At 42.7% G+C, this 23,632-nt stretch overlaps 1 protein-coding gene across 4 annotated transcripts in view; it reads right to left on the reverse strand.

The window, feature by feature from the left end:
* LOC309561572 (filamin-B-like) overlaps positions 1–23,632 on the reverse strand; it is a 359,048-nt gene that overhangs the window by 39,119 nt on the left and 296,297 nt on the right. For all 4 annotated transcript variants that reach the window (XM_082265555.1, XM_082265554.1, XM_082265552.1 and 1 more), the window contains 7 exons: positions 21,053–21,181; positions 20,704–20,877; positions 16,565–16,723; positions 15,155–15,358; positions 14,917–15,069; positions 12,208–12,330; positions 170–436 (listed from right to left, as the gene is read on the reverse strand). In XM_082265555.1, coding sequence (XP_082121681.1) covers positions 170–436; positions 12,208–12,330; positions 14,917–15,069; positions 15,155–15,358; positions 16,565–16,723; positions 20,704–20,877; positions 21,053–21,181 — 1,209 coding nt within the window. The remainder of the gene's footprint in view (positions 1–169; positions 437–12,207; positions 12,331–14,916; positions 15,070–15,154; positions 15,359–16,564; positions 16,724–20,703; positions 20,878–21,052; positions 21,182–23,632) is intronic.

Here is a 23,632-nt window from a genome sequence, read left to right on the forward strand (position 1 = left end):
TTACGTTGGAATAGAAGAATGATGGCTAGAAACTAAATTGTTACCATTACAACCACAGATCACCTCTAGTGCAGAAGTCAAAATGTCACTGGGTGCACTTTATAATGCCACGGCTATATTTTCATTAGAATTTTTTTTCTTTCTATTGATTGATGGGTAGATTTCTCACCTGGAATACCAGCTTCCCCTCTCTCCAGGCCAGGACCTCCAGCTTTTACTTTCTCAGCTCCGCCTTCTCCCAGAGGCCCCACAGTAAACTGGAATGGGCTGCCTGGCACATGCTCGCCTCTGTACTTTACGCTGACCGTGTGCACACCCATCTCTTGGGGAACAAAGCGCACACAGGATGTATTCTGGCCCAGGTCTACTATTTCGGCTTCAGTTGTCTGTCCTGAGGGGCTGGTGACTTCAGCAGTTATTTCTCTCCTGTCTATTTCTAGGAAGCAAAAAAGAGAAAACAATGGTCAAACCGAGCACAGCTAGAAGTCACTTAGAATGTGTCAGCATTAATAGCGAAGCAATCAATGTACAGGCACAAAAGGCCCAGAAGCAAACACTGCAAAACCAAATATACAGCAATAATCTCTGTTCAGCCAGCGTGTTTCATGCTTAGATGGCCAGCGCTGAAAATGACAGATGCCACTAGATCCCATCAGAATAGGTCCTGTTCTGACTTCCCTCATCTTCTTAAAGGGATTGTGCTTCAGACCAACCAAGAGATTGCGAAGGGTTAACATTTTGGCTTCTTTCTTTATCAGTGCTAAACCTACATTGATGAATTTAAAAAGGTAATGCATAGTTGTTTTAATGATTTTTCAGATTTCCGTTTAAGATGCAAAGGGATCAGCTTGATGTAACATCAGTGTATTAAATATTAAAAATTTGTTTTATATACAGAGGCAAAGTAATATTTTCTCATTACATCCTAAAATAAAAATCATTGTCCACTTCAAAAGAAAAAAAAATCCCAAGATTTTGTTGTGTATTACAACCCTTTAATGTGGATCTATTACCTAGTAAAAGGTTTGGGTAGTGCATACCCATTATTAAAAAATGGACCTAAACTCAGGCAATTGCACCCTACAAACACAAATCAGTTGTGAACGATATGGCACTCCACAAAGATCTTTTAGTGTAGATTCACACTGAGGCCGGTTTGAAATCTTCATAGTTTAGCTGAACTCGCACGAGTTCAAACCGGCATTTTTCAGTCTGACTTCAGGGGCGATTTACAGACAGCGGGTTCCTGCTCAGATATCTATTGAAATCGCTCCCCGAAGTTGCTAAAAGTAGTGCAAAAACGACTTTCGGGAATCGGTGCAGCATCGATTGATTCGGAGGGTGCCATTGCCGGCAATTAGCTCTGATTTGACATGCCAAATCGCATGTCAAAATGGACCAATGTGAATGTGGGCTTACCTAGACCCATTTAAAGCCCTGGTAGGTAACTACTGAGGCTAGACGAACAGAGGGTGCCTAGGCATTTACATATGTAGGATTTCTCTGCTGCTTCTAATTGAGACATCTGCAGAGCCCTCCGACCTAGGAATACACTGCCTCTGTTCCTCAACATAGGTGCAATTTGCAGCTATGATTCCTGCTACCCCATCCTAGAATGAAATACTGGCACTTCGGCAGGCAATAGAAATGAGGCAACACCGTTGAGAGATTTAAAGGGGGTGCAACAACCCTAACAAGGAGCTAAACTAAGGATTGCAGGCATTTTGTATCGGAGTTAGAGCCCCCTAGAAATATACAAACCAGCTTTGCTATTGTTCGAAGGGAAAAACAGGCACATAGATATGGAGGGTTGCAAAAAGCACCATATATCACTGCCATGTCAAAGAAAACAGCAGATGATATTCCTTTAAATACTGGTGTAACAAGGCAATCTGCTGTGGTCCTCATCCTGTAACATGGAAAGGGCTTGGCTTGAGGGACTCACTGTTCACTGTAAAAGGGTCCTGGGTCACCATTGCCAACGCACAGGAGTAAGCTACAAAATCTCCAATACCTCGCTACCCTTCCATGTTTTTCACACAAACTTTTAGCTATTTAATTCTCAACAAGCGGAACTAGCTGAGCTAAAAACTAAAACTAGACATAATCCCTGAACAGACAACCCCAATCAGTCCCTTGGAATCGTCCAGCCATATGCAGAAGGAATATATGTTTATTTCACATTTGTAAGATTTCTATGTACACATTGTTTACATAAAGCTATTAGAATCTGACTATAAATTGTGCTGATTAAGTGTGACTATATAGCAATAGCTGTGTTTTACATTTTCAGCCAAAGTAACATTTAAGACAGATGAGATCTATCACAAAGACTTTCAACAAATCTCAGCAGTCTGTAGCAGACTGGAAGGATGAGAGGTTGGCTTAAAAGCAAAATCCATAAACACACAAGCTGTCTTCCAAAAAAGAAGAAATTTATTTTTACAAAACTGTAAAAATAAGAGCATAAGAACTACAAATATTTAAATAGGAAGCATAAGGGTCTTTAAAAAAAATGTATACTCACCTAGATGAATGCAGCACTGGACGATGCTGCATCTGTGCTCCACTGGCTCTAATGCCCCGTACACACGTGCAGATTGTCGGCCGAAAATGTTCGGCCGCCGAACGATCGGCCGATTTTCGGCTTGTTAGTATGATGCTTCCGACAGCCGACAGCGCACTTTCGACCGAAAAGAATCTGTCGTGCAAGCATTAAAATTTTTGTATGCCGACACCAGAGCGGCCGATTGTTCGCCAGTCAATACAGAATTCAGCCGACAGACAGCAGATTTGCAAGACTGGGCATGCTCAGAAAAGAAAAGACACAGGGAAAGTTAACCATCACATGACATCACTTCTGCAGTCGGCTGTAGTCTGCGGACAAAAGACGACCGATCGTTCGGCCGACGATCTGCACGTGTGTACGAGGCATAAGACCAAGAACTGAGTGATCAAAAACTATTCATCTCTCAGTTCTTGGTCTTCATTGAGCAAAGAGTCGGTGACTGTCATTCACCGTCTTTCTGCTTTGCCCATCCAGCGGTCACAGGAGTGTCTGGCTGGGGAGGGGGCGGGAATAGCTGGCTCAGTCTCCCAGTGGCTCACTGAGAGGCCGAGGCAGCTGCCAGTCCAAATATCGGAGTGGATTCTGACTTTAAAGTTGGGATCTTTCCAGAGCCTGGACCGGCTAAGTGACATCAGCTGGCAGCGGGCTTTAGCCCAGAATGCAAATCTCATAAACCCATATTTTATTCACAATAGAAAACGTTTTAAATGTTTAAACTGAGAAAATGTATCACTGGACCCCATGAAGTTGCACACCCAATGCACTCAATGCACACCCAATAGTATTGGAAGGAATGGCATTCTCAGCCTTGGCCCCTGCCAGGCCACGCCCCCAATGCATTTCACTCCGCCCCTCAGAGCCTAATCATGGGGATCCCATGATTAAGCTCTGAGGGGTGGAGTGTAATGCGTTGGGGCGTGAATTGATGTGCAGCTTTAAGTGATCAATCCTTTGCTCAAAAGTTGTTTGAAGCAGACACAAGTTCCTTACCTAGCCTGCACTCACAATTGTGGACATAGAATTGCTTTCCCTTGTAGCTTGAGCGGCACACATTTACCAGTACCGGTTCACAGTGAGAAAATGTACCACTTTAAGAAAAAAATAAGTTAATTTTGAAATTGATGGCAACAACAGGTCTCAAAAAAGTTGGGAGAGGGCAATAAAAAAATGACAAAGTAAGTGGTACTAACAGGGAAGAGCTGGGCCAAAGCTCATTTAAAATGGTCTGTTGCAAAGTGGAAAACTGTTCTGTGGTCAGACGAATCCAAATTTTACATTCTTTTTGGAAACCACGAGATTGCGTCCTCTGGGCTAAGGACAGGAGTGACCTTCCAGCTGGTGATCAGCACTCAGTTCAAAATCCTAAATCTCTGATGGTATGGGGGTGTGTTAGTGCATAAGGAATACAGCTTGCACATCTGCAAAGGCACCATCAATGTTAAAAGATATATCTAGGTTTTAGAGCAGCATATACTCTCACATCCAGATGATGCCTCTCAGGGAATGCTTTGCATATTTCAGCAGGGCAATGCTAAGACGCATACTACATCCATGACAATAGCATGGCATTGTAGTAGACTAGTCTAGGTGCTTAACTGGTCTGCCTGGAGTCCAGACATTTCCCCAACTGAAAATATTTGGAGCATCTTGATATTAAAAATATGACAAAGACCCAGGACTGTCGAGCAGTTATAATCCTATATCAGGCAAGAACAGGATAACATTTCTCTCCTGAAACTCAAGCAACTGGTCTCCTTATTTCCCAGACATTAACAGAGTGCTGTTAAAAAAAAAAAAAAAAAAAGAGGGGGAATGCTACACTGTGGTAAACATGGCCCTGTCCCAACTTTTTTTGAGATGTGTTGCTGCCATCAATTTCAAAATTATTATTAATTTTTTTTTTTTTCATAAAATGGTACATTTTCACAGTTTAAGCATTTGATTGTTTTCTATTGTGAGTAAAATATGGGTTTATGTCTCCCAGAAACCGGAAACTGCAAAGAGATTAAACAAACACCTAGGAAAGATATCCAACTTAGAACTTGAATATTTGGCAAAGTTAATATTTATTAAAAAAAAAAAAAGTTTGCGGTTTCTACAGAGTTGCAACAAAAAACAGACCATCACTCTGATTCACTGAAGCCACAAAATGCTGTCACCCATGCGTTGCAGCTGAATTTAAATGGTGTGTCTAGAATTTGCAGTCACGGAGGTGGCAGCAAAATAAAATCCATATTTTTCTGTATTTAACCTTAGTTGACCTCTCTGTGGGGATTTGCAGTGTAACGGAAACTAATTGTGCTGTTTGATTTTAAAGAGCTTTTTAAAAGAACAATATAGTATTGCCAAAATCTTCCAAACGTCAGTGTAATGAAATGTATTAATCTTAGAAAAACAAGAACATGTTTAGGAAGCTGTCTTTAAAAAATGAAAAGCATAGATTTTTTCCTTCCAATAATAGAACACTCTCCTCTTTGAAAAAAAAAAAAAATATGGGTTTATGAGATTTGCAAATCATTGCATTCTGTTTTTATGTAGATTTTACACAGCCTCCCAACTTTTTTGGAATTGGGGGTTGTACACACACGCCAGCTACTTTTTAAATTACAAAATGACAACACAAACCTACCTACTGTGTGTTCAGACACTAAAAGCTACCCGTTAACACAGCAAAGGATACACTACTGTTATAAACAATGGACAGGCAAAGATTTTTACACATTTTATTGTTTGAAAGTTTTGATACTTAGATGAGTAAGGTGTAACCTTATCAAATCCTTCATTATGGTGTAATGAGCGATATGACTGTCCTACCTGAAAGTTAAGGCCTGTGTTGACAGGCTTGGGCTTGTGTGCATTTGAGGTCAGGTCTGAGATCATTATCATCGATGGGTGCATTTCACCTGTAGTTGACTACCTACAGTGACTTGAAAAAATATTCGAACCCTTTGAAGTTTTCCACATTTTGTCATGTTACAACCAAAAACGTCAATGTGTTTTATTGGGATTTTAGGTGATAAACCAACACACATAATTGGCACATAATTGTGAAGTGGAAGGAAAATGATAAATGGTTTTCAAATTTTTTTACAAATAAATATCTGAAAAGTGTGGCATGCATTTGTATTCAGCCCCCTTTACTCTGATAACCCTAACTAAAATCTAGTGGAACCAATTGCCTTCAGAAGTCACCCAATTAGCAAATAGCATCTACCTGTGTGAAATTTAATTTCAGTATAAATACAGCTGTTCTGTGAAGCCCTCAGACGTTTGTTAGAGAACCTTAATGAACAAACTGCATCATGAAGGCCAAGGAACACACCAGACAGGTCAGGGATAAAGTTGTGGAGAAGTTTAAAGTAAGGTTAGGTTATAAAAAATATCCCAAGCTTTGAACATCCCACTGAGCACTGTTCAAACCATCATCCTACAATGGAAAGTGTATGGCACAACTGCAGACCTACCAAAACATGGCTGTCCACCTAAATTGACAGGCCGGGCAAGGACAGCATTTATCAGAGAAGCAGCCAAGAGGCCTTTGGTCACTCTGGAGGAGCTGCAGAGATTCATAGCTCCGGTGGGAGAATCTGTCCACAGGACAACTATTAGTCATACACTCCACAAAGCTGGCCTTTAAAGAAGAGTGGCAAGAAGAAAGGCATTGTTAAAAGAAAGCCATAAGAAGTCCAATTTGCAGTTTGCGAGAAACCATGTGGGGGGGACACAGAAAACTTGTGGAAGCTGGTGTTCTGGTCAGATGAGACCTTGCAAACTTAATGGGTGAGGGCAGACCTTCATGCTGAAGGAGTATTGTCTGCTGGTCCGGGGAAGCTAGCTCTAGGCTTACCCAACCAAGGTTGCTTGGAACCCCTGGGGAATATTTAAAAGATCTATTGCCCTTATTCTCCATCCCAAAAGCACAAAATAATTTTCTATGGGCTGAGAAGGAGGGCCCCTGTCTGACGCGAGGCTCCTTCCCTTTCCTTGACTGTGGCAAGAAGGTACTCTTCCCCCCACGTGATACCCTTAATGAGGTCACCCAGGGTAGCCCCAAACAAGCGATCGCCTTGAAAGGGCAGATCAATGAGAGGCTTAGAAGCTTGGTCTGCGGACCAATTCTTAAGCCACAGAACATGCTTAATTGCAGCCGCTGAAACAGAAAGTTTGGACAGCACAGGAGCTGTATCCAAAACTGCATCACAAATAAACTGCAGCCCATGGACCAACTGGTCCACTAAATCAACATAAGCAGTGGGGACCAGCTCACCCCCCAGGCAATGGCGCAAAAGCTTGGCCCAGTCAGTTAGGGTCTGAGACACCAGGGCTGAGGCAAAAACTAGCTGCAATGCCGAACCAGCCATAGTAAACATGCTGTGTGACACAGCCTCCGATTTGTCAGCCGGGTCCGTAAAAGGACGGAGATTCCTCTACTGGGATCATGGTTGCTTTATTCAAGCTAGAAAACAGGAAGGTCCACCACTGGTGGACTAGCCCACTTTTTTAAAAGTGACTCCTCAAAAGGGTAATGTACAGCAAAACATTTGGGGACCGCAAAGAGTAATTTTGGTTGTTCCCATTCCTTACAGGAAAACCTATCAAAATAAGGCACATAAGGAAACAACTTTGGAGTACGATGCAACTTGTGCAAACCAAACGACACAGCCATCCTCAGTTTTTAAAGTCTCACGCACTTCAGGGATAAGTGTGTCTACCAGCACTTTTTCGTTCGCTGCTGCGACCATGGAGGAATCCTCATTACTATCGGATGGATCAGGGAGGTGGGATATTAAATCCCCCTGGACAGGCCATGTCTATAGCAGTATCGGGCTCAGAATCAGATGAGACAACCTGAGCAGGGGAAGGCGGGGGGGGGGGGGGGGCGCTGTCTCCTGGGCCTTTTCCCACACGCCACTTCCACCCGGGACACTATAGACTGCAGGACCGCCGTCAGTGCAACCATGGGAAGCTGGGGTTCCAAGGGACCTTCCACCTCCATGAGGGGGGTCGGTGGGGGAGACGTGACCCTGAAGCTCTATAAGGAAAGGAAGACCTTGCAGTACAAAAACTATATTTTGGCACCACTAAAGGATCCCCTCAAGGCTCAGGGTACCAATCAGCAGAGAGAGAGATAACAGGGACCAAAGACTCACCTTACCGCCTGGAGGAGTGCCAATTATTCAAACCCAGCATCATCATGGAAGCTATCCCTGCTCATATGTCCCGGGAACAGGAAGAGGAAACTAAGGAGGAAGAGGAAACTAAGGAGGAAGAGGAGCAGCTTCAGCATTCCCATGAGGCTTCAGTTATTTCCAGCATCTCCCAGACTAAGGGAAAATGGCCCCTGTGATATCATCCGGCTACACAAACATGGCCACCAACCGGAGACCAGCTAGACTAAGGAAAAATGGCCACCATCAGCTGCAAACAAAGTAAGAATGCTGCCAGGAACTTTCCAGCACCCTCTGCAACACTGCACCCTCTGCAAGGGGACCCCCCTGAAGATAGGACACAAATTTAGGGGAGACTCTGCTGTGCACTCTGCACCAGTCTCTGCACTATACCCACACTGCAAACAGCAGGGTATGCACTGCAAACAGCAGGGTATGCACCTAGGGGTCTCCTACACTGGGACCCCTCCAGATTACCAGGGCAGGACACACACTACCCCAGGACCCTTACAGAGTGGGGATAGCAGGGGAGATCCCAGGGGTCTCTGCTGCATTCTTTGTCTTGGGACCCCCACCAGACTCTAGGTCCAGACAGGGTGGAATGGGAGTAGGGGAAGCCCAGCTCAGTGAGGGATTGAACGATGGCAGGAGAGAACCTGCAGGCAGGTCTGACCATCCCTGGAGGTTACCCGCGTCCACCCCAAAGAAAACCACCAAAAGGCTGGAGGGGGGACTGTACTTACCCTTCCGTAACTCCTCACAACAAAAGTAGGGAAGCTGTCGGCCAAAGGGACCACTGTGACTCAGAACCAAAGCCCGGTCGAATGCTACCCTGCGAGGCGTTTAACACGTAGGCCAGCCTCTGTCCATCGTGGCCATCCTAGCGTGTAGCTGCGGGCTGCATGCGCTCGCTGGCTGGGCTGGGGAGACCACTGGATCTAGATTATCCACCCCTTCACCCAGCCCAGCAGTTGATTGTAGATCTCCCGAGAGAAAACAAAAAAGATGTAAGTAAGGAGAAAATTGCTAGGACCAGAGATCCCAGCCAGGAGCCCAGGTCCATACTCTTGACTAGACAAAATAAAAATGATTACCTAGAGGGGAGAGGGGGGTTATATACCAGCTGAGGACGGCCCATGGGCGTAGCCAGGTGTTTTTTGTTTTGCCTAGTCCTACTCCTGGAGGAGGCAATATAACCCACTAGTTTTGATTTATGGAGCATTGTGTCCGTGGATGAACAAAAGAGAAATTTCAAGGGGTATGAATATTTTTTTCAAGGCACTGTATGCTGCATTAACCTGCTTTTGCATACCCATTCACTTGTAAGGGAAGATTAACAAGTTCTGATTCAAAGAAAAGCCATTGAGACAGGTCTTTAGGCATAGTAAGCATTGCTGCTGGTTCATGCATCAAGCCCTTTAAATGTCCCTCTCAGGGAGTCTTTAACTAATGTGCAAAATAGAGCAAACCACAGCAACCACTACAGTTCAAGTTTAGTGGAGCTAAACTGTTCATGCAAGATCCACAAGCACATGCTATGCATTCCAGAACACACCCTCAGTCCCTATTGTCCCTGTTGTATTTCTTTGGAGGTATGGATGTGAAGTTTGGAGTGTCGGCTTTGTTCCAGAAGATGGCGGAATATGCCAAGTCTGAGAAAGAGCCTCTCGAGATAAGGCCAGTTGGAACCATGTAACTGAGCATAACACAAAGAAAACATACTGTACATCTATATACAATAATGCACACATGAACCATATAGCAAAAAACATTGTTAAATATTCGACTTCAATAGGCACAGAGCAAAACATTTACATTTTTGCAGATATACAACATATAAACCACAAGAATTGTTCCTATTACAAAGTATTGTACTTTGTTTCTTCAGTTGAGAAGTTGGGCTGCTTGGTGTCGCTAGTCCATGGATTTCAATGTATAGTTCAATAGGGGGTAAACTAGAATAGTATCCCTAAAACGCAAGTCAAGCATCATATGCTTTACGTGGTTCTAAATGTTAGACAATTTTTAGCTTAATATATTTTCTGTCTTAAGGTAAATATGTCCCAGTATTTGTATAGTCGCATCATTCCCTTGTATACTAACCTAAGCTCAATCTCGACCCAGCTGTGCCCATCTGCAGCAGCTCTCTCCTCTCTCTCTTTGCTCAGAGGCAGCAGCGGAAGCTATTCGCTTCTGCTACTGTCAATCAAATCCTATGAGCAGAGGGGGGGGGGGGGGGCTGAGCTGCGCTGTGTGCCATAAAAGAGGCCGCATGTGTGCCCCCATAGCAAGTTGCTATGGAGGCACCCGAAAAAGGAGAAGCCAAAATTCCTGGCAGGGGACCCCAGAAGAGGAGGTTTGGGACCGCTCTGTGAAAAACCACTGCACATAGCAGGTAAGTATAAATATATATATATATATATATATATTTTTTAAAATAACAAATAAGCCTTTACAACCACTATAAACGTTTTTTTAAAACATATGCCCAGTGCGCTTCCAGCACAGGGACTAAGCTGTTACCAAGAGCCCCTATTCTCGATCGCCTGAATGCTGTGTTAGCCTCTGATTGGCTATTACAGTGACCAATCACTGTAAAGCCCACCCGTGTATGCTTTCTCTACTGAATGGAGAGAAAACGTTTAATTGTATCTTTCGCTCCTTGCTACTGTGTTTCCACGAAAAGAAGCCCCCCCCCCCAAAAAAAAAAGACCTAGAGTGATTTTCAGGGAGGACTGCAATATAATCCCAGCCCCGAAAATAAGCTGTAGTAAAAATATATAATCCGGTTTTTAAAAAGATTACATCCAGTGTGTCTCCTTTTGTAACTTTGTCGAAAATACCTTATTTACAGCGCCGCTGGGTGCCCACGTGACCTGCCAGGGATCTTCTCCTCTCCTTCTGGCTGCAGTGCTCAGAGCGGGGCTCTCGGCCCCTCCCTTGGCAGTGCTCGAATAGGAGAAGAAGAGCTCCATCGGGTCACGTGAGCGCCCAGCAGTGCGGTAAATAAGGTATTTTTAACAATAAAGTTACAAATTTACTTTTACAATGACTTTTTTTTGTTGTTTTTTTTCTAGATTAAAGAGATCATAATGACAGACAAGGGGGAGAGAAGACAGGGGACACAGGAACTTTTTTAAAAAAAAACATTTTTATAGTTTTATTTCAGGTTTTTTAGAATATAGAGAGGAGTAAATGACACAGCACAAGTACTGTGCTGTCTATCATGCTTTAGGATCAGGGTAATTTTTTTTTTCTCCAGAAAATGAAGACATGACTATTTAAATAAATGCAGACTAATGTACACATCTTAAATAAATAAGAGATCCCCTTAAAATAAGCCCCAGTGTGTTTTTTGTAGCCAAAATTCATATAAGAGCCGGTCTTATTTTCTGGGAGACACAGTAGAGGAAAAAAAATGTAAATACACAAAAGTGTGTTTAAAAAACAACAAAAAAAGAAAAAAAAGAAAAACAAATAGCTAGATAAAAGTTTTAAATAGGTCAGTGTCAGGGTTGGTGTTAAGGGTAAGCGCAGGGTCAAAGGTCAAGCTCAGTGTATTTTCGGTAGGATTTAAAAAGCAGCAAAATGCGCAACATTGTTTCTGGGCACAAACAACAAACATACATTTATGTGATAATCGCCACAATCGTCAACAGCAGAAGAATTTATTTTAGGTTGTTCTTTGTTGGTAGGTTATGGAAGTAGCACGAAAAAAACAGCTAATTTTAAAAAAAATTATTATTTTTTTCCTATTTTGGGACAGTTTTCCTGTGATAATAAAAATGAAATAGTAAATATCGGTTTCCATTTATCGCCTATTAAAAGCCCAATTTGTCCTGAAAAAAACAAGGTATAGTTCATTACACAAAGTAGTAGCGATGATATGTACAGTTTTACCAACACATGTCAAAGCTGCAAAATTGTGTTCAGGCCGTAAGATTTAATTTATCTTCCACCATTAGGGGTTGAGGTCAAACCGGGTCCTACGCAAGGTAGCATTTCTGTACCCCACTACCATCCCTTTGGTTGACCTTGATATGAATTGCAATGGTCACAAATCTGCCCAATTTACACTGTATATAGCCTGCCCCTTCAAATAATATACAAGTACATTCACCCATGTGAAGTGACAAGCAGGTGTATAACTTTTGACCCAATTGCACGATCACTCTTGTTTTACTGCAGGGGCATGAAGGTGATGGCTGGACTCTGTGAAAATCGCCTGAGACCTCAAGCTCCTGCCTAGGTTGTCTTATGGAAGATCCAGCTCCGGCACATCACATTATATTAAAAAGAAAATGACAATTAAGAAAACTTTACCCTGTGTATTTAGACGGTGTGCCCATTCTTTTTGGATACTTTGCCTATAGGTTTCCACCCACCTAACGTTTTGGCATTACATGAAATATTGGGTTCATAAATTAAACTTTTACAATATACAAAGCGTAATACAGAAAATTACCTCACCTGGTATTTTTAAATTGAGTTCACAGATACCTCCTACAGTAGCCACAGAAGGGGCTTTCTTCCGTCTTGTAATACTCTCTTTCACTCTTCCTTCTCCAGTGACTTTGGAAGTAAATGGACTTCCTGGAAGCATGTTAAATAAAATTGGGTAAAAAGCCAGAGGAACATTTCTTTCCAAAACAGTGATATTTATTAAAGTTTCAACATAATACAACAAAAATAAAGAGAACTGTGCAAGTACAGAAAATTCTCATCAAGACAAAAGTCAACCAGGTGCTTGGGTAGATGACAATACAAACATAGCCATAGATTAGTATCCGTATAGGAGAATGGTTCATAACGTATCACAGAAAAATTTCTGCACACAGGTGTCCGAAAACTGTACCCATCTATCCCAAATTATGTCAAACTTGAGGGGGAAACCTCTGTGCTTGTATAGCAGTCTATGAAAGGGGTTAACATTATTGACCTCCCTACCATTGTGTGTTTCCTGCAAGAATATAGTAAGAAATGTATCCATGTCTTCGTCCGGATATATGCCAAGAATACATTGCTTAGGGGCAAGTTGTAGGGGAGATCCCATTTTGTCGTGGAGGAAGGTGACTACCTGTTGCCAAAAACTCTGGAGCTCGGGACAAATCCAAAGCAGATGGAAGAAGGTACCAGTTTCAGTGCGACACATCGGACAGCTGGGATCGAAGCCAGTCCGGTATCTGGCTAGGCTAAGGGGCGTGAGGTATGAGCGGTGAATTAGGAAGACCTAGGTAAGTCAGTCAGACAGCCGGGGGGAAACTTTTTGGCATGTCTCTAGTGCCTCCCCCCACTCCTTGTCCTCCATTGCCCCAACATCTTGCTCCCAGTGAGCCTTAAGAGCATAAGCTATCATGGTGGAGGAGGACGACTGGAGCTCTGTGTAAAACAGGGAGATCAAATGTCTAGACTCAGTTCTCTTAATAATTTCCAAAACTGCGATGGCCTCAGCTCGGGGCAGGCTATTGGCAAATTGGGCGCGATAAGCATGTCTGACCTGCAAATATCTGTAAAGAAGTGCTCCCTTAGGTCATCGAACGTTCTCAGATTGCCTGCTGTAAGTATATGGTGCAAAAAGGAAATACCTCTACCGCTCCACACTAAAGGGTCAGGGAGTGAGCAGAACTCCTGGAGAACCGTGTTATTCCACAAAGGGGGTGAAGTCATGTATTGGGGGGCAGTTCAGTCTGTCCAACACGACCTCCCAGATCCGACTATAATGGTATAATAGGGACTTAGGGTCATGTCTCTCTCCCGAACCACATACACCTCGCAGTACAACAGTCAGGGGATCCATAGATGGAAGGGACCATCTGGGGCGCAGCAGGGTCATGAAGCGTTCACCGTCTGTTTTGTCGATATGGTACAGTTGAGATAGCTGATGCCAAGTAGTATAAATTAAAGTCCGGGAGCGCAACCCCGCCCAAGTTCGAGGGATTTTTAGGTTTCCGCCAGGAGATTTTGGGTCTACAGGATCCCCACACAAACGCCTTCAGGAGGGATTCCAGTTGTTTAAAGTGTTTAAGAGGTAGGTATATCCGGGAGTGCCACAGAACATAGAGGACCTTGGGAAGGAGAACCATCTTAATTCGGTTCACCTTACCCATCACCCCCAGGGGCAATTTGGACCACACTTCGATCTTAGACTTAATAAGGTGAAATAGAGGCTGAATATTATCCAACACATAATCCTGGGGGTTCACAGTAATGTGGACCTCTAAGTATTTCAAGCATGAAACGCTCTGAAGAGTTGGGTTAGCAGGGATCACGTCAATGGGGTTTTCATCAAGAGGGAGAATCTGCAATTTGTTCCAATTGATTTGGAGGCCAGAGAATATACCGTAGCGTTCTATAAGAGACAGAGCTGTGAGTAAGGAGGCATCCGAGTCCTCCAGATATAGCAGGGTATCAGCAGCATACATGCCGAGCTTTTCTGTGAGGGACCCCGTCCCAGTCCATGAATGTCAGGATGGGCCCTAATTGCAATGGCCAATGCCTCTGCTGCCAGAGCATAGAGTAAAGGGGATAAAGGGCACCCCTGTCGGGTTCCCCTAGACAGCGGGAACGGCGCAGAGGTCCAGCCATTAGCCAATACCTTCGCCACAGGTGCACTATAAAGTAATTGTATCCACTTTATAAATTTGGGTCCGCAGCCATAGCTCTCCAGACATTTCCACAAGAAAGACCACTCCATAGAGTCAAAGACTTTTGCCATGTCCAATGTCACAACAACTCTACTGCCAGAATTCTCATGCTCAGCTTGTAGATTCATGAACAGCCTGCGGAGGTTAAAGGAGGTATTCCTGCCCGGAATGAAGCCGGACTGATTGGTATGTATTAGCGATGACTTGATTGAGTCGGAGTGACAAGATCTTAGCCAAGATCTTCAGGTCTACCTCTAATAGGGAGATGGGACGATAGGACTTCCGGCAGGTGAGGGCCCTTTGCCCGGCTTGGGAATCAAGACTATCAAAGCCTCTCACATAGATGGTGGTAGGGTGAATTCCTCAAACAGATAGTTAAATAAAGAGAGTAACTTAGGAAGGAGAAACTCAGAATATTGGGCATAGAATTCAACAGGAAGGCCATCCTAGATTTGGATCTAGAGAACTCGGAAGCCAGAGAAACATTTACCAATACTCCAAACAGTGTATGTAGATCTTTCTAAGGCTGGCTCACCTGGCACATGTTCATCAGCAAACTTGATGGATACGATATAAACACCTGGCTCTGTTGGGCAGTAAGAGACCTGGCAGGTGCCATCATCCAAGTCTTCAGTTTGAATGTCCACTTTACTGGGTCCTTCAACTGCAAGTGAAAGCCCACCATAGCCTGAAATAGATGACATGGACACCTTGGTTTCTGAACCTTGGTTTATAGTACTAACCTGTTAACACTATTGGCATAATACACTTACCAGCCTCTCTGGTGTCTACCACAAAATCGGACAACTCAAATGTACGGCCCTCAGTTAATCCAGGTCCAAATACTTTCACCTTGCTAGCATCACCTATTTCAGACTGATAGACCATGATGGAGATAGGACTGTTAGGCACATGGCGTCCATTTTTCTTTATGCTGACCAAGTGTTCACCAACCTCTCGTGGAATGAAAGAGATGCCTGGAAAACATTACAATAATTGGGTTATTTATTTATTTATGTTAAGGTATGGTCCACTAAAACTGGTGTCCCACACAGTAATGAACTGCGTGCTGCAGAGATCTGAAAGTGTTAGTCTGCTCAAAAGTGATATTTTAGTTATATGTGGATTCTGGGGGGCTTAGTCCAATTATGAGATCTCCCCAAGATTTCCCATGTCTGTTCATCTCCATCTGGGAGTATTTCACAGATGATGGAAATTTCCCCTACCATTGTGTGTTTCAGCTCATCCCGTTTAGATTTTTTTCATTTTATGTAATAGTAAATGTACCACTTTCTGTTGTAAAAATTGGTCACCAGGATGAACAAAGAGGGTGCATTGACCTAACAGTGACAAAGACAGTAATACAAATTTGACAGATCTTGTAATCAATCCCTTCTCTATAAAAAACAAAATATGTTTTGATTATATATACACTTTAAAGACAGTTTCCTATGAGGCAAGATAGCTGAAAAGAAGCCTCATTTAAAAACCTTTCTGCCTCTAACTCCTTGGCAGTAAAGCTTAATAGGTCCAGCTTACTGTCCCACATGTCAAAGTATAGGCAGTTGCCAGGAGAGGTTTCTCACACAAGTATTCTACTTTTTGATAAGTTCCCCTTAAAAAAACTTTAAACAGATTAAAGTGGTTGTAATCCTCTGAAATTAAAAATGAACAAAGCATATCCCTTCTATAGTGTGTACTTGACTCAATCCACAGTACTTAGTGTGATTTTTGTCTGCTGTTTCATTCCTCTGCTATTGACATGAATCACTTCTGGTTATGCTAACTCCAAGAGATCTAAGGAGATGGGGGGAGGAGCTGCAGCACACAGCCTGTGATTGACAGTCTCAGCTGTGAATGTTTCCCTAAGAGACTGTGTAGCAGGGGTCTCATATGACACTAAGCAAACTGCTCTATGCTGTGCAGTGTGTGACATCAGATCCCTGCTTTCTGAAATGCTGTGTAAACTGTGCACTTTGAATGGTTGTGGATAAGAGATGGCTTCAGATAAACAGGTACAACCTATGTGGGAGAATTTGTTTAATCTCTGTGTGTCATCTGAGGCTAGTCAATTCAGTGGGTATATGTAAGGATTTACAACCACTATAAATCAAGAGAGTAACAAATCATACGAAAAATAATCTAATAAATAACTCTGTTATGGCATAAGGCTCTGTGCTTACCAATGTGATTATTCGGAAGTCTTTTCAGGATACATGGCTCATCGTGACCAGATGGGGCTTTAATACTGGCTGTCAGCAGGCTTAGATCAGTCTCATTGATATCCAACAAGAAATCAGCCGTGGAGCCCAGTTTGACTTGAGAACGTCTCCTGTTGTCATCTACAAAGGAACGGATGATGACATTAATTAAGTACACCAGCCATATATACACTGTTCACATTGAGCTGTACAGTCATATAAATCAGATGCACAAGTATATTAATCAGCATCGCATGCTCCCAGCTTCTGCAGGCCAAACACAGGTTCTGGGATTAATGGACAAACAGACGGATCCTCTTACAGGTCTCTGGAAATTATTTCATCTATTTAATTAGGTTTAGCTTTGAGGTTATACACATTTGCATGGTTAATATAATTATGTAGGTAAATTATATGTATGATGCAAATATATGAAACCTGAATTAAAGCCTAAATAAGGTCCTGGTATAATCACAAAAAACTCAAAAACCATACAATGAGCCCTGATGTCCAGCAAACTACTTCATTTCTAGTACGAATTTCGAATAATAGACCAACACCTGGATGTTTTCCAAAGCTATGTTTACTTCTTATTATATAGCACTTTTGCTATTCAGGTAGTACCTGCCTATTCCTGAGTGGTGAAACATGTTCTACCAGACTTAGAAGTTCTGAAAAGTTCAGAACTCTAAAGGAAAATTCCATACATATTTTTTTTTTCTTTTTCTTCATTACCAGGATCCAGCTTAGTTTAAATAAAAACACATTCTCCAACTGTGTAGTTCACTTCCTCTTCAGTCTTCCAGTGCTGGTCCTTTCCTAGGTTGAACGATGTCCAGGGTTTAGCATTGACATCCAAGAAACCTCGACAAGCAGCACAGCCGCCCTGGTCTGTCAACAACTATGCATTTAAAGTGATAGTAAAGTCAGATGATTGATTTTTATCTACAGTTAAGCCTATAATAAAGCTTACCTGTAGGTACAGAAAATAATCTCCAAAAAGTGCACTGTTTAGGAGATATTTACTAAAGCAGTAGCCGGGGACATCACCAGGGCATACGCACTGGGCTCCGGAGGACTGTGACATAATTTAGGCCATGACTCCTGCCCACATGAGTGTAAGGGACGTCATCGCGGCTTAGCCATTCAAGTGGCTGAACCCACATGGAAACAGCCAGTGGTAAAAACTGGATTTTTGACTTACTGTAAAATCCTTTTCTCTGACGTTCATTGACAGACGGAGCTCCATATTCTTCTTGACCATTGAGTTATGCTGCCCCCTACAGGAGTAGGACACTAGGCAGGAAAAAAATGTTACCACTCTTTTGGGGCAGTCCCTGCAGGCATACACCCACACACACTGCTATAGCCTTCAGTTTTTTTGCAAGCAGTGTGTAGAAGAAAAAACCCATCCCACTCACAAGTAGAGGGGTGGGTGGTGTGACTGTCAATGAACTTCAGAGGAAAGGATTTAACGGTAAGTCAAAAATCCAGTTTTCTCTATCGTTAACTGACATATGCAGCTCTTTATTATTCTTGACCATTGGGATGTCCCAAAGCAGCATTTGCATGAGGGGTGGGAAAAACAAAGCGGAAAAGAATATAATTTCCCAAAGGCTAAACGTAGCCAGCCAGTGAACATGGAGTTCAACCAGGAACAACTGGAGCTCACCTAGAAAACATACCCTTTAAAAGAGAATATTTTCTCTTATCAACAGCAGCCTGCAAAAGCTTTCAGCCAAAAGAAGCATCCAAAGATGGCAACACATTTACTTTGTAGAATTTAGTGAACGTGTGCACAGACGACCAAGTTGCCGCCTTGCAAACTTGCATCACTGGATGCCTGATGGCGAAAAGCCCAAGAGGCACTCAGCGCCCTTAGTAGAATGCAGTAGAACAGGGAAAGGAGGAACCTGACCCTTCAGTGAATGAGTGTAGCACCGTCTGTCTGATCCACCTGGATATGGATGCAGCAGACGCAGCCAATCCCTTTTGAGGTCCTTCGTTGAGGACAAAAAGTCTGATTTCCTGAAAGATTTAGTAGCCGCCAGGTAACCTAATTGCCTGAACCACATCCAAAGAATGCAAAGCAAATTCCTTCGGATGCTTGGGCCAAGGAAAGAGTGTAGGCAGCACAATGTTGTCCTTCAGATGGAAATCAAAAACTACCTTAGGAAGAAACGACTGGTTAGGTTGAAGTACCACTTTATCTCTGTGGACAATCCGATAAGGTAAACGGAAGGACAGTGTCGCCAATTCAGATACTCTGCGGGCATAAGTAATAGCCAACAAAATGGCAACCTTCTGAGACAGTGTAAGCAGAGGAATCTCCCTAATGTTCTCAAAAGGAGGTTTTTGAAGAACAGACAATACCAAATAAGATCCCATGGAGGTAATGGGGATAGCCTTGGAGGAGCCATATGGCGAACGCCTTGTATAAAAGTACAAATCAAGGCATGCGTAGCCAAAGGTCGTTGGAAAAAAAAAACAGCCAAAGCCGACACTTGGCCTTTGATAGTGCTCAAAGCCAACCGCTGTTCGACCCCTTTTTGATGAAAGGTCAAAATCCTAGCCACTAGGTTCGCACCATGAGATGTAAGATTTCCACGTGCGATGATAGCTCTTCCTAGAAGTAGACTTCCTGGCCTTCAACAATGTCAGAATCACCGAGTCAGAAAGACCTCTATCCTTCAAAACCTGGCTTTCAACAGCCAAGCTGTTAAAGCCAGCGAATGTAAAGCAGTGTAGAAGATCGGCCCTTGAGACAGCAGATCTTCTATGAAAGGAAGTCGCCACGGAGCATCGGCGACCAACTTTACCAGATCTGCATACCATGACCGGCGAGGCCAGTCTGGGGCCGCCGCCACCTGAATGACCAGAATCCCTTCCACCTCTATTCTGCGCAGAAGCCGTGGCAGGAGTTTCAGTGGAGGGAACACATAGATCAGCCGATATTGACCCCAAGGAGCCACCAGTGCATCTGTGGCGTCGGCCTGAGGATCCCGAGACCTGTCTACAAACCTCTGAACCTTCTTGTTGAGTTGAGAAGCTAACAGGTCGATGTCGGGAGTCCCCCACCGGACACACAGGAGGCGAAACACCTCCGGGTGCAGAGATCATTCCCCCTGATCCAACATCTGACGACTCAGGCAATCCGCCTGCCAGTTTTCCACACCTGGTATGTGCAGAGCAGAAAGAGCTAGAACAAACTTTCCATTGGGGCTCTGTCCTGGCAAGGCCTAGCGCTGGGCTGTAACCTGTGCACGCTTGTTGGCCGGACTGGGAGACCTTAAGGATCTAGGATATCCAGTCCGAAACCCAGGCCGCCTGTAGATTGCAGTTCTTTCAGGAACTTAACTAGCTAAAAAAAAAAAAAAAAATTAAATTTTTAACAAAAGGTTCCCTTTAAAAATAAAAGAACAAACTAAGACTGAAGTCCCAGCCGGGAACTAGGTCCTACTCCTAAACTAGGCATAAACAAACTGAAGGCTATAGCAGAGTGTGTGGATGTATGCCTGCAGGGACTGCCCCATAGGCGTGGTAACGTTTTTTTCCTGCCTAGTATACTACTCCTGTAGGGGGCAGCATAACCCAATGGTCAAGAGGAATATGGAGTGGCGTCTGTCAATGAACGATAGAGAAGAGTATTTTTACCTTAATGCAGGAAATGTATTAAAGTAAAGAGTTTCAGAGTTAGAACCACTTAAAGCATTACAACCTGAGCAAGGATCAGCAGCACACTAGCACATTAGAGTCATCCCTGTGTCCTTTACTTCTGTAATTATGTATACAGTGGTAGACTGACAGCAATGCACAATGCACCAGCCTAAAATTTTGAGTCATGGTATGCCTGGCAGTTTATAAACTGTATTGTACAGAAGTCTAATAAAATGGAACATAAGTAATAACACCAGAATGTCTTTATCAAGATTGGAAACAATCTTGTGACACTCAAAAGGAGTTTAAAATTTAGAGATTTCTGAAGGTGAGATAATGCTCACCTCTCTGATTGTGCAAATTGCACAATAACATTGTGCTGGTTTACTAAGCACAACAAACATAGATTTGTAATAATAATTTCACAGACTCAGCAGATATGATGAAGTCTAAAGTTTACTTACCAGTAACTTTGGCAACGAAAGGACTTCCAGCAATATGCGTATCATTGTATTTCACTAGGATGCTGTAATCTCCAGGTAGTGTTGGCAGATAGGTGACAGTGCAAGTGCCATCCTTGTTATCAATGCAGCTGATCTCTGCTTTTGAAGGGCCTTCAATTGCCAGATCAAGACCTCCTAATCAGGATCACGATGCAAACAGAATAACTTGGATTTAATAAGGACATAATTATGACACAGGACAGGCAGTCTCAATTTTATAAAGCCATTTGCAGAGAATGACATGAACTAAAAAAACAAACACACCATAATGAGATATATAAAGTTGATTGATCAAAAAAAAAAAAAATACCTTCTCCTGCATCTTCTGTCACAATGGTGAATGTGGCTGGTTTGTTGGCAACACCATAAATAAGACCCGGACCAAATGCTGAAACGCTTCCAGTATTGGGATAATTAACATAAAACTGCAATGGGCTCTCTACAAATAAAAACAGGAAACCACATTGATTTACAAATAAGGGAAAAATAAACAGAAATGGAAGAGTGAAACCAGGGGAAATGTTTGCGCACCCAAAAATACTGCAAATGGTATCTGCCACTAGGTGGCAGCCTATACATTTCCATAGCAAAGACTGATATTAACACCTACAGCAGTTGTTTCCAAACTGCAGTCCTTTGCTTGGCTTTATCCAGCCTTCAGGGCATTATTTTACCAATGGGGCACTATTCATCCCACTATTACCAATGATGGGACACGGTTTACCCCAATGGCACTGGGATTTTTTTCTACTCCAACTGTCTACACTCTAGTTCCCTTAAAATTTAAAGGACAGTAAAATGTACCCCCATTTTTTTTTTTTAATGATTGGAGGCCCCTGACCTAGAGGACAAATGCATGCATGTTCGGCAAGAAATATTAATATACATTATTCCATTTATAACCATGTGCATCCTTCTATAAAGTGTACACCGCTCGTGTTGATATACATATATATATATTTTTTTATAGTAATAAAGTGCTATGGTCCCCTATCTATAACCATGCCATGTGTAAAATAAATATTATTCTAAAACCATGATAAATCATCCATGTAAATAAAAGTAGGTATCAGCAAGTTAATGAATCCATCTGTGTACCTTTGTGCATATAAAGTAAATACATAAACCATATTCTGTGCAAAAATGGCAGTGATAATTTAGTGCAATCTGCACACTGTGCTCTTATACTGATAAGCGTTCCCTGAAAAAAGTTTAATTTCTTAATTATGCCAAATCTTTAAGATTTAAAGCGGAGTTCCGGCCACATTTTACACTTCCCATCATGCATAACTTTTTTAAATGCCAAAAACAATTTGGCTATTTTATTAATTTTTTTCCGGTTCCTTTACCTTATTTTTGCTGAAAGATCTCTTCACTTCTTCCTTATTGCGCCGCGGCCCGCCTACGTCATTGCCTGCTTTGCATTTGCTCCTGGGAGATGAGTGTCATCAATCCCAGGAGTCAATGTGCACCACCAGCTAGTAGCAAGCTGTGACACTCACTGCGACGCACTGCGCATGCGCGATAACGGGAGGTGCATGCTGGGTAGCCAGCATGCACGGAAACCCAGAAGAAGAACAGTGCGACTTTAGATGCCCAGACTGCAAATGGCCGCGCTGTACAGGAGAAGAATAAAGTAAGTGAGACATGCTGCACAAAAACAAAAAACAGGGGACAGTTTACAGGATAACAGTTAAATGCACGAGCCCTAACTATACTAGGGGTGTTTTTATAAAAAAAAAAAAAAAATTCAGCCGCAACTCCGCTTTAAGAAAATTCTGAAATTAGACATTTTACACAGGAAAACTTTCTAACTATCAGTATAAGAGCACAGATTGCACATAATTATTGCTGCCATTTTTGCATATTTTGATTTAGGCTACAAAACGCCTCTCCCACGCCTATCCTCTATAGAGGCTGCAGGTGTTCTATAGTCAAGTAGAGGAGAACTTGTGCCGAGCTGATAACACTTCTTGAGATATCTGTGCAGCAGAGGCAGTTTTGTCATCCTACAACAGAAAGTTAGGAGCTCACTAGATTTCTGTCGAGATCAACATATAATTTTTCAGTGTGAATAAAGAAAAAGGTGCGCGAACCAATGATCTAAGTGTAAAAGCAGCACTGTAAAAAAATTAGGAATGCATAGAAATTGTACCATATAAATAATACGTTACAAAAGTGCCCTAATAAAAAAAGAGAACAGAACTGTCCATGATGTGAAATCGAATGAAATCAACAACTAAAAAAGTCTTTTGCATCCAGAAGAAAGTATTCCCAAGTGAAGGAAAACCAACTGATGGTAGGTGTTAGGAAGTGATGATAGGTGGGTGTGACCTCTTCCCAAACAGCAATCCAAAAAAGTGACTTGCAAAAAGGTATACAATTTTGTGATAACACCCGGTGATATGAGTGGACTCTTACCACATTCAAGAGAGATGAAAGCACATACTGTGATATCCATGAGTCCAATTGGTCAGCTAGATGGAATGGAATCCCAAATGGAATGGATCAATCGTCAGCTTCCCGGTTAGGGGGATCTAGGAGCTTCCAAGAATTCCAAGAATGCCGACTCCTCGGTGGAAACGCGTCGGGGGAGCTAGCCGTGCTGCTATTCGCCCCGGATCTCACTGCAGGTGACAGTGACTTCATCAAGTGTATGCTGTATATCGTTTTGGATTGTGTAAGTGTAATTCCACTTCATTTTATCAATAAAGTTGGAGGTAATGCACTATTAGTCCCTTCTTCTCTTTGGTATGATCTCCTTGGTGGCATCCTCATTCTTGGAAGCTCCTAGATCCCCCTAACCGGGAAGCTGAGGATTGATCCATTTCATTTGGGATTCCGTTCCATCTAGATGACCAATTGGACTCTTGGATATCACAGTATATGC

The sequence above is a fragment of the Pelophylax lessonae genome (assembly GCF_965119305.1).
Source record: "Pelophylax lessonae genome assembly, chromosome: 8".
NCBI lineage: Eukaryota > Metazoa > Chordata > Amphibia > Anura > Ranidae > Pelophylax > Pelophylax lessonae.